Source organism: Myripristis murdjan, chromosome 16 (assembly GCF_902150065.1).
Source record: "Myripristis murdjan chromosome 16, fMyrMur1.1, whole genome shotgun sequence".
In the NCBI taxonomy this organism is placed as follows: Eukaryota; Metazoa; Chordata; class Actinopteri; order Holocentriformes; family Holocentridae; genus Myripristis; species Myripristis murdjan.
In genome coordinates, this window is record NC_043995.1 from 7572399 (window position 1) to 7583773 (window position 11375).

General features: G+C 41.8%; 1 protein-coding gene across 1 annotated transcript; it reads right to left on the minus strand.

Moving 5' to 3' along the window:
• Positions 1-7069: 7069 nt before the first annotated feature.
• nsmce2 (NSE2 SUMO ligase component of SMC5/6 complex) lies at positions 7070-11217 on the minus strand. The gene is made up of 6 exons (XM_030072283.1): positions 10849-11217; positions 10579-10691; positions 9640-9793; positions 8889-8980; positions 8554-8660; positions 7070-7525 (listed from the first exon to the last, which is right to left on the minus strand). The coding sequence occupies exons 1-6, from the start codon at positions 10961-10963 to the stop codon at positions 7414-7416; spliced, it is 693 nt and encodes a 230-aa protein (XP_029928143.1). The 5' UTR covers positions 10964-11217; the 3' UTR covers positions 7070-7413.
• Between the last annotated feature and the right edge of the window lie 158 nt (positions 11218-11375).

Sequence of the window (11375 nt, forward strand, 5' to 3'; positions counted from 1 at the left end):
GGCTCAAGGGTAAAAAATTGTTTCAACTGCTGCTGCATATTAAAGAATAGCTATTTTCTGTGAGCGTGGCTATTCACGATCAGAGGCTCCACAGAGGCACATACTTTAGGCTGGCAGCACTGGGCTGTAGCTCGAATGTGTGTTGCCATCTGACTGACTTATTGTTTTTAATAATGTCCACCCCTAGTGCTCACATTTGTTCATATTTCACATGGGAGCCGGTGGGGAGTCACAGCGTGGCTCTGTTTTTCTGCTTGCCCTGAATTAAGAGCGACAAAGGTCATAATTTGTGGGAGCAAAGGGGAGGCCAGCCTCATTCATGATAAAGGCCTAAGCATACCCCAGGATCACTAGTGAAAGGGAAACCCCTGTGGTATATGAATGTTTACAGCTGCATGTGGAAAAGCAGGCCCACTGTACATCAGATTGTCTTCGGTAACTACAGAGCTCATCTGAAAATTCAAATCTGCTAGATATTTAGTGAACATTTTAAGTACTCAGGAGTGTTCATATAATACAAATCTCAAAACTATTAACTGAGATTTTTAGTTTCTATTTCTAGCGCAATATTATTGGTAGGTTACAGTTTAAAGTCCCCCTTCAGTCAGTTATTAAGCCCCTAAAAATAATCTCTGTTCATCAGCATTACATATTTAGAAGTTCTTCTCAATGAAAATACATCCCTTAGTGCCTTAAATGTATCTCTAAATCTTGCCCTCATTAAATATGCACAGATCTATGAATATGCAAATGGTCTCTGCCCACCTCCCCTCCTGCTCGCTCACCGGCTCGTGACCAGAGCTCTGTTCACAGGACCGATCTCAGATTTTAGGGGCGTGCACAGACACCTCCACCCTCAGGAGAGGATTGTGAAAGCACCTCTCTACTGACAGATACACATCAGTATAGTCAAGGTCACACATTTGACCAGACATAAACATAAGAAAAACATTTTTGAGTGGAGGGGCACTAATTTTTCGGATACAGGAGCAAAGAACTGCAACACTAATACCATCGTGCGCAACTGAAGGCTTTACTATCGATGCCATAGATAGCCTCAGACACCTATAAGCAGGGAATTGTGTCAATACATAGAGATAAAAGTCTCAGTCCCCACAGCTCTTGTCTGTGATGCCAGGAAACATGTTTCCAGAAATGTCCTTGTGTTTGAAGAAAGTTTGCAGCCTCTTCCTTTGATTTGATCTGACAGGAAGTCGCCCAGTAACCCTGAACAGGATGGATATGTAAACCAAATGTTTGTCACAGATAGGCCTCTTTTCCAGGGCACAGCGAAGGCCAGGGCTAACTCACCATGTTGATGGCACAAAATCTTAAGTGCTATTCGTTATCCAAAACTGTTCCCCAGTCAACAAATTTCGCCAGAGATGTTGTTTTGAAATTTACGGAGATAAATAATGAATGAGCCCTGCTTATCTGGGCTGTTCTTGGTCACTCAGTCCTCACTTACAGTCTCAGAGGTCAGAAGGAAATAGACCAGAGTGCAAATGGGGCAAATCTGTAAATGTAGGTCCACTGATACAGTTCACTGAGCTCATTAGACCCAATGAAACATACTAGAAGTCCTGCAGCCACAGAGGCTGATGCAGAAATCACTGACAATAACCCCAAACAGAAGAACAGAACATTGTTAAGGGGAACATTTGTGTTTTTGCATTTCAATGATAAAACAAATATTATTTCAGTTTTTTACCTCTGCAAATTGTGTTTATGCTATTATCAAATTTAAAGATATAAGTGCTATTTGCGTGCTGAAAGTGAGCCAGTGCATTAGCTGTAACAACCTCCTGCAGTCATTCCAGGAGAGATATACATGTCCAAAAACAGATTTAGGTCGAAAAAGTACTTTCGCAAGTAGGAGGTATGCATCATTCATTGGCATGCTTGTTTCATACAGGCTTTTATCAGTGTTTAGGAGATTAGCTTTTGATGTTCCTCTTAAATGAAGCCATGCACAGGCACCAAACAGGAGCGGCTTGACAAAACACACCCTCCTTAGACAAGGTCACAAGACCCGTCTTGAGCTGCTCTATCTGTGACTGAAGTGCATTCCAATACTGTGTACTCAATTGCATCTGTGTTTACAGATGCAATTGAGGACAATGAGGGGGAGTGAAGGGAGGGAGAGCTGAGGAATGAGGAGGTAGAGCAGACAAAAAATAAGAGGATAACAGGCTGGGAGCAGGAGAACAGGCTGTGAAGACAGGAAGAAGCGGCTATGAGAAGAACAGTGATGTGGTGTCTCTAAAGAGAGCGAGAGGGGAAAGTTGAGTGATAAAAGGAAGAAGAGTGAGGAGAAACGCCTCTGTGGCCACACTGACATAAACCAATGACCAGTTGGACGATAATCCCTGTAAAAACCACTGGCCAGCTCCCAACCTAAATACAGCAATACTCAATAATGAGTTTGAAATGTACAAGCTTCTATCTGAAAATTTTAATGGTTTCTTCATGCTTGTGTGGTTTTATTATATTCTTAGAGCCACTCTGTGTAGAAAATATATATCATTCTCAAATGAATATTGATGGCTTAGTATAATGACAGTAGAAAAATGGGACCATCTATATATTATTCTAACCCTAACCCTAATTTTTCTAGCTTAATGCTGTTGTAAGTAAAATATTCACCAGCTTAATGTAGGAAAAGATAGTATTAAGGGAGATTTCAGCTGAGTACGACTCGGTTTCCCATCCAGTCCCAAGCTTATATGTTTTAGTGCAGAGCGATCAAAATCTACCCGTCAGCCCTGGCCTGACAGAGGCTAGCTAATGTAGCATGAAAGGCCAGTAATAATAGTGCGTGAGCCAGAAAATAGGGCATTTTTTTTTTAAGATTTTTTTTTTTTTTGGCATGTCTGCTTTATTTGATAGTCACAGTAGAGAGAGACAAGAAAGGCAGGGGAGAGAGAGAGAGGGGACGACATGCAGCAAATGGCCTGAGGTCGGATTCAAACCCAGGACGCTGCGATCAGGACGCAGCCTGGACACGTGGTGTGTGCTCGTATCAGGTGAGCTACTGGGGCGCCCCCTGCCTGTGGTACTTTAAAGCCACAGGATTAAGACCCTGCTGCCTTTAACCCTCATTGTTTGGATGGCTGGCCGATGAGCCTTTCAGAGGCTGTAGACGCTCAGTCTAATATAATAACTTGACACACAGAGCTGAGCTGCATCTCAAATCAATCTCCAGGTTCCCAGCTTTCAGATAATGTTTAACACTTCTATGCATCTGCTGCTGACCTTTTATTTCCCCCTGCAGCTCCCCGCCCCCCTCGCTAAAATGGGTCTAAGAAAGGGCCGGTCTGGTAAGGGGGTAAAAGCTATATATGTTGTATTATGTATTCTCCCCCAGTAGCTTTCAGAAACAGATGAAAAAAATAATAATGTGAAGCTTGACAGAGAACAAGCGTTCCTAAAACTGTAGCCACCTTTGTAAGCCTGGAGCTGAAGAGCGACTGTGACAAACAGCAGTGAAAAGGATATAAAATTAAAGGTTTCAATGTGTCAAACTGTTCATGCAGTGTAATTCAAGGTAGCTTTTGAGTGAAGTATTCCTTTAATGGCAATATCACTTTGCTTTTTCATGACAAAACAACAGAGGATAAGATAGGATTTGGGGTTTAATCCGGGCTAATCGGTGGTTTAACAAACCCAGCATTAGACAGCCAAGAATTTTTTTTCCACTTATTTTATTCCCCCTTTTATAATTTGATTATTCTCTAGTATGTGGATGTAATATCGGAAAAAAACTGCCTAGTCGTTACTGTCCTAATGTCTCTTCAAAATGTTAATTTTGTATCACAGCAAGAGGCAGTGAGACAGACGAACAAAACAACATGTCCAGCACAAAAGGAAGACAAGGGAGAAGTGGACAGTGATTACTGAGGATGGAGAGAGAGAATCAGGCGAGGTGAGCCTGGTGCAAGCCTGCTGCTCAGAATTTGATGTCACTAGTTAAGATGTTTTTGCCTGTAGTTCATGTGCCCACCCAAACCTTAGTTACGCCACTCTTTTGTCTAGGCTCCACCGTTTGAGGCCCTTTTTACTTTAGCTTTGTGTCCTGGCCATCCACGTGATCATGTCTGCTGGACGGCCCTGACCTCTTTAACTCACCCTCGCCCACTTTACAACGACAACGTTGAGAGTCAAATCCACTGTTTCCATCATAAAAACATCACTTTTTTCTTTACTTTCTTTACCTTTTTCAACCAGTGGCTGACAGCTAACACTGGCTCAGTGGAATATATGCTATCTTGTGTGTGTGCGTGCAATTTGTGTGTGTACAAGGTTTGTACAGATGACAACAACTAGTGGTCAAAATTGCATACTGCGCCTTTTTCAACAAGGTGGAGTCGTGGATAAAAGTTAGATGCAAATACATTGGACAAAGAGTATTACAAAAATATGTGCAGAGCATTTCTTACTTTAGGGGCAAGTAACAGTGGCCAAACATATGACCTGTTGATCAGTTTTTATAGAAATATTGGAAATTGTTTCAGTATCTCAATATTCATAAAGTACATTAATTCATTTTCCAAACTGCTTATCCTCACAAGGGTCGCAGGGGTTGCTGGAGCCTATCCCAGCGCTCATTGGGCGGAAGGCAGGGGAAACACCCAGGACAAGTCACCAGTCTATTCATAAAGTTTTAAAATGAAATCAGATGTGATGTAAGATTTCTTTTCTAGTCAGTAACATTGTAATTGCAAAGACTCATGATGTAACTAAAGGATTAGGGGTTTAACACTTGCAGTAGTGGGACACAGTAGTGGGGCAGTTTATGGGGGGAGGGCAGGAGGTCTGGGGAAAATTGTTACATTAGCATTAAAATAGCATGTAACTTCTGTTATGACTTTCTGGGATAGCAACATGAAATTTTGTTTACAAAAGAACTGAAAAATACCAATCAAAATGCAATCTCACATTCCGTACGGTGCTTCTGTGTGTTCTTTCAAACAGAAAACGCTACAGTAAAATTGATTTGTTCGATGCAGTCAAATCTTAATGTGTTTCATAACTAAGCTGATAATGAATGTTTTAAAATTAAGCCTCGGTGAGTTTCTCTCCGAAACTGCAGTGACCTCAGTGTAAACACACAGAACCCAGACTGGCCTTACAGAATTATAAGCCTCAGCCTTTGTTTGATCCAATTAACAATCTTGCAAAATAACAAAATCATTCGACTTTATGTCTTGCATTCAAAGTATCATGTGGCTGCAGGCCTTGCTGAGCTATAAAGCCAATTTTCACAACATAACACATTTGCCAGCTGGAATGTGAAATCTTTCAAAACTGCACTCTACCGTGATAAACCTTTATAATTCCAAGCTCATCATTTATAGAGTGGAGGATTTAATCCATAAAATGCGTTCATACAAATGTTAAACAATGACATTTTGTTTGTCTCTTACTCACAATGCCCTCCTTTCACTAAAATCAGTCATTCATTATTTGCAATTTCATACTTCAAATAACCCAGCGAGAAGGGAAATTGTTTTCTCACTTTGGAGATGGGGGTCATAAAGGCCACGGCAAAGTTTCCTTGACAAAACTGCTTTGGAAACAGCACGGAGGCCACAATCCTTTTTGCTGGGGGAAGTCAAAACTGTTTTGATTCAGCGCCGAAAGTAATAGAAGGAAAGCATGACACCTGGATCAAGGTAGGATTTCAAGGTGTCAGTCCTGTATGAGGCCCATATATTTTCAGCGCAGGCCCGGGTGTGCCCCGCCTGGGATGGGGTGAAGGGTATAGCACCAGTGAGAAAGACGAAAAGCCAAATCCAGCGCTCCCGTTTTTGGAAGCTATACGTAAAATCCTCTGTGGACACGAGAGATATTGGGGCTTACAGTATCTCCGGCAGCCACTGTACCTGCTTCGTGGAAATACTGAGCGGATGAATGTGAATTAGAGATCAAACATAGCCACGGATGGGAAGAAAATAAACATCCATGGAGAGCTGATTACAGTTGAATTTGGCACTGTATGTCCATGCTGTGATTGATTTCCTCAAGATATTTACAGCACTGCAACTCTCTACGGGACAGCTTAATGGCTCTGTCTGCGATACATGTGGAAGCTAAGTAAGTGTGTGTGTGTGTGTGTGTGTGTCCTTCCCAGAAATTGTTGTTGCAAAATTACCTGCGACACAGCCATGTTGTGCAGAAAACATGATTTGATTTGTCAAATGGCAAAAACCTAATTGGTAATGACCGCGAGCGGGGGAAATGAATGACTCGACATTTTTGAGATCATTTGCTGCCAGTTAATATCTTCATTGCCAACGTGCTCTTAGTGCCGTGTGACGTGGACTTTGGGGGGAGAGGACAATCAACCAATTTCTGTCCAGTGCAAGGTTATTAAAAGATTAGCTTCACCTAGTTTCGTTTTAGAAGCCGTTTGTTTGTTTCTGTTTTGAACAAAGGGCCTTCAGAGTGAGAGGAGGCAGGGAGGGATTTAATCACAAATACGCATTCCCACAGATTTCATACAATGGTTTGTTTAGTTCTCATTCACATTTTTTTAAAAGGTAGTTTAGCTATTATCTCAGGCATCATAATTCAAATTTTTCCACTGTGAAGTCTTTTTTCTTGAATGGAGGTTTCACAGCCTACATCAACATTTAGTCAGTGGTGCCATCAATCCATAAAATTCCTTTTTTTTTTTTTTTTGTGTGTGTGGGTAGGGGAGTAAAGAGTGCAGTTCTAGGATCATTAACCAAAGATCAGCTCAGATCAGCTCCCCCTGGATTTAAGAAACCCAGTGAACCCAAGGCTGCACTCCTGACAATCCCTCAGGGTACAAGTGAAGTGAAGTGTGATCCAGAGGTGTGAATTTAAATTGATTTTTCCAGTCAACTCCTTCAGCAAATTCTGCTCAGCGCTGGCTGTGCAGGCCACTGTGATTCACTGTCCTCACACGCAGAGGCTGCTCTCTTGTGGCTCTCTAAACTCACTGCACCATCATACGGGGGGGAGCGGATTTCACCCACATCAAGTATCCACCGTCCCACTCACACATACAAGTTCTACTAATCACATGGAAGTCCCATTTTTATGCAAAACCATCCAGAGCTTTTATTAACATTGAGTAAGTCTGAAGTCCGCAAAACACAAAGTGGCTCCAGCTGAACAAAGTCAGTATTTCAAAACTTGCATTTTCATTTAAACTGGACAGCACAATTTGCCTTTTGATTACAAAAATCTCGTTCTCTCTCTGTTTCAACAACAAAAATGTGTAGATACACATATATCTATATACATAATAATCATAATAATCAACACTTGACAGAAACTGCTGCCAAAACTGTTTGCTCTCTTAAAATACAAGTAACTAGGCAAGTGCAAACTGATAAGGGGCTTTATGCCTTATGGTGATCCAGTCCTGAGGGACACGGCGTGCTACGTCCTGTTGCCCTGTCTCTTTTGGCTCTGGATCTTTCTCCTCAGCATCTGGTCAGGAACCAGGTCTGCCTTGACCACGTCTCCATTCTCACAGCCCACCACAGGACAGCTACAAACAGAGAGAGAGACAAGGCGGCTTAAAAACTTTTATGGCTGTTGCAAATACACACAACTCAGTACGTGAAAGATGAAAACATTTGTAAAGACTGTTCAAAAGGAGTGCTCCAAATTAAACACAGCAAGCGACAAAAAATATTTGTGTATTTGTACAAAATGCAAAATAAAGGGTCAGTAAGTTCCAGAAAACGCTGCACGGCTTTGAGCAGAAAGCAGAAAGAATAGAATATCTATAGATAAGGCTAGAGCGGACATTTCATTAAAATCAATGTGTTTCAATATTTTTAGTAATAAAAGTGGCTGGGCTCAACGGGCTAGGCACATAAAACTAAAGTCCTGTATTTGTTCTGACTTGATGGAGCCTCTGCTGCCTCAATCACTACCGATGACTCTGCACAATGGGCAGTTTAAATCAAGCAATCTACAGAATCAAAGGCACACTAAATCATGCTGATGATTTCCATTTATCATGGCTTAACTTTTTTTTTTTTGATTGCTATGACAACTTGTACAGTAACCATGGAGATACGTAGCAACCTTTAGTGCTTTCCCCTGTTCTTATACCTATATATGCATGGCTAATACAAGCTTGAGGAACTGGCACTGGATTACTTTAACATCTCTGACAATTCTTCATTGTCGCATGGAAACTACACATTGAAACTGCTTTCAGCTAAAAGTATCTGCCATGCTGCTAGTTTATTCTGTATTTTTTCCTGACTTATATAGTGCGTTCGAAAGTACTTTTGGAGATTCTGTTACACTGTAAGGAACTTTCAAAGCACCCACGGTTAAGACAATAAGCAGGTTTCCTTGACAACGACGTAGACCAGTACTGGGATTTCTTCTGTTTTCCTCTAGGACCAGCCCAACTTAATTTGATTCAAACATCAAAGATATATAATAAAGAAAATGTGAATCAAGGCAGAGTGCTGGTCCCACACCAGCCCAATGAGTTGTTTACTGCCGCAGTAAACATGACTCAACTCCCTAACAGTCCACCAAGGGAGTGTGCTTTACCGGCATTTCTTTTTCTGGCTGTGTCTTTTTTTGATCAGGCTCAGTATGGCTTCTTCATCATAATGGTGGTTGCACTTCTTATTCTTCATCGGATTCACCATTTCCACCTTGAATATAGAAGCATAGCGGTGCATTAGATATGATATAACAACCAAAACCAAGACCAAAAGCAGAATTCGCTGCTACTACTTCAGTTTTGGATAATATCAAAACAAATCAAGCAAGATGACTCTCAGAAAGCAATAGAAAATGAGAAAAGGAGATTAAAAGGAATCTGAAAGCCTGAGATTAAAGGGGATTAAAAAAAATGACACCATCAGCCTGAAGTAGCCTACCTGTGTAAGCGGGCAGGTGAGGTTGACTTGGGTCTGTGTGACAGCAATGTCCTCATCAACCTCCTCCATGTTCTCTGCTGACTCTGGGTTGGCTGAAAACACAACACACTGTAATTTCCAAAAATTTCCTGACACAGTGATAGATGTTTGACCACATCTACACCTTGTTGCAATGTTTTCAAAGAATAGAAGGATTTCCATTTCTGCCTTGACGCAAATCAAATGCAGCATTCAAAACCCATTCTGCTATAGGAACTTTAGGTGATATTTTCCATTTCTCGCTGGCTATTCATTCATGACACACAAAAGACTGGCATACAATCACTACATATCAGAAGATCTCATATAAACACATCTGTCAGTACTTTTTTATCGTATCTGTCAGAAGCTAATCCAACGCAATTTTTGGGGAATGCTTTTGAGGTGCATTGGGACTGCAAATGAGTGTTTTCACTTTCACATCTGACATTGATCCATGTGTGGGTAGCCAAATAAACAATGATGTAACAGGGACAAAAAAGCAAAACATAATGGATAGAGGGTCATGGGCAAACACAAATAGTTAACAAAGGGAGATATGTGAATAAAATAAGCTAGATACCCTAAAAAAAAATACACAACTGCACATCGGTGGGTTGCAAGTTCCTCAGCTAAGCACAGCCACTGCTAATGCCTGCTGAGAGTCCTGAACAGAAGACAGGAATGTAGCAGTGCATTAATCCAGCCTTCTTTCTGCCTTTGCAGGCCTCACCTTGGTTGAGGGAGTCCCTGATGCTGTCCTTGAAGGCCAGGACCTTGGGGTGGTTCTGCAGATCTGAATCGGAGAGCCGTGCTATTCTCTCTGTGAACCTTTCCTTCACTCTGGCTGCCAGGCTGAACATGGCCTCCGGGGGCTGCTGGTTAACCTGCAGGAATTGGAAGGTGGTTGTGTTATTTCCTTGACTGTGAGAATCGGAGTCGACCTTATCGGTGGTTTCCCTGGTGTTCAACCAGCCTTGGGCACAGCGCTGATATTTAGTTGTGCTGTGCAGGGACACTCAGGTGCCAATTTGAGATGTGAAAAAGCACTGAAAGCATCTTCACGTCTGAGCGGAGACAGAATAGAATATCTGGAGACACGGCTGGATCTGACATGTCTTTAAAAAATCTATGTGTTTTAATACTGTTAGCAATAAAATCAGTTAGGTGTAATGGGTTAGGCAGTATGGCTGAATGATATATCATTATCAAGATATTAATATCTCAAAGGGCAGCAATATGGACAACATCAAATTTAGGGTTAGCCTAGGACAGTGATTAGTGTGTTTTTGATTAAGAAAAGTGTTTTGTGAAGTAAATGCATTTTCTATATCCAGTTGGCATAATAATGCTGGGTTTTTTTTTTTTTTTTTTTTTATGAATGCTCAGTTTTCACTGTTGAAACAATTAAAATATTGTTGAAGCAGAGGGTGCAGCAAAATATTTGATTTTTTAAATACTTTGTGAAGTAAATGCATTTTCTACTTCATTTTGGTATTATTATGCTGTTTGAACTTGAAATTATAGCTACTGTCTTCTGCTTAATTTTCAGTGTTGCACGTACTAAAATTCAGTGACCACCAATAAGATTATTTTGAGAAGCTCCTGTGCAGCGGGTGGCTCGATTTACTTATTCCTTCGCAGGAGAGGCAGAGAGTTTTCCGGGCCTCACCTCTGCAGTGACCTGCTGCACCGTGTCCACAAAGAAGTTGATCTCGGTGTCCTGCCTGGCGCACTCCCGGATCATGGCCTCCATCTGCCTCAGGGCACTGTCATCGTCCCCCTCTGTGAACAACACAGCAGCTGCAGCAGTGAGCCGACACACACGCGCGCGCGCGCACGCACACAGAACAACAGCTCCACACACTTCAGCAGGGACAGAGCAGCACGTTCACCTCACAGACAGAAACAGGACAGACTGACACAGCAACACCAAATGTACCCCGAGCCTCCGCCAGGTCCATCGCCACATCTGTCACGATGTCCATTGCCGTCCCAAAATCTGCCTGACATGACTTGAGGCTGGACACCGCCGCGTTGACGGCACCGAAAGACATTTCTGACGGCAGAGATCTTCCGACGAGGAGCAAAAAACTCAGGCTGTTTCCCTGACTTGCTGGCTAACTTCCTCTATGCTAACTGTGGTGAAGCTAATGCATGTGGAACCGCAGTGTCTCTATTTCTCCACGTCCGCTTGGTTTAGTGATGATAAATGCGAAAGCAGCTATAAAAAAAACTATACAAGAATAAAAACGATACCCGGGAAAACTTACAACCGCCAACACACTTGGACTTCCGGGTCACTTTTTCCAAAATAAAAGCCCCGAGCTTTTAGCTAGGAGATACTTCCCTATTTTAACTTTTCAATAAAAAAAAAAAATAAATAATAATAAAATGACAACCACATCCAAAAGTACAGTTTGCAATGAAGAAAATGTCGAAATAAATCAGAGGGCACATAAAGTCATA

Bases quoted from the DNA above. Each gene is read 5' to 3' on its own strand.
- nsmce2 (XM_030072283.1), bottom strand. From the start codon at position 10,963: ATGTCTTTCGGTGCCGTCAACGCGGCGGTGTCCAGCCTCAAGTCATGT. The intron at 10,692-10,848 runs GTACATTTGGTG...TGTTGTTCACAG, and splicing joins GGACCTGGCGGAGGCTCGGG to AGGGGGACGATGACAGTGCC. The intron at 9,794-10,578 runs GTGAGGCCCGGA...CAATTCCTGCAG, and splicing joins TGCAGCAGGTCACTGCAGAG to GTTAACCAGCAGCCCCCGGA.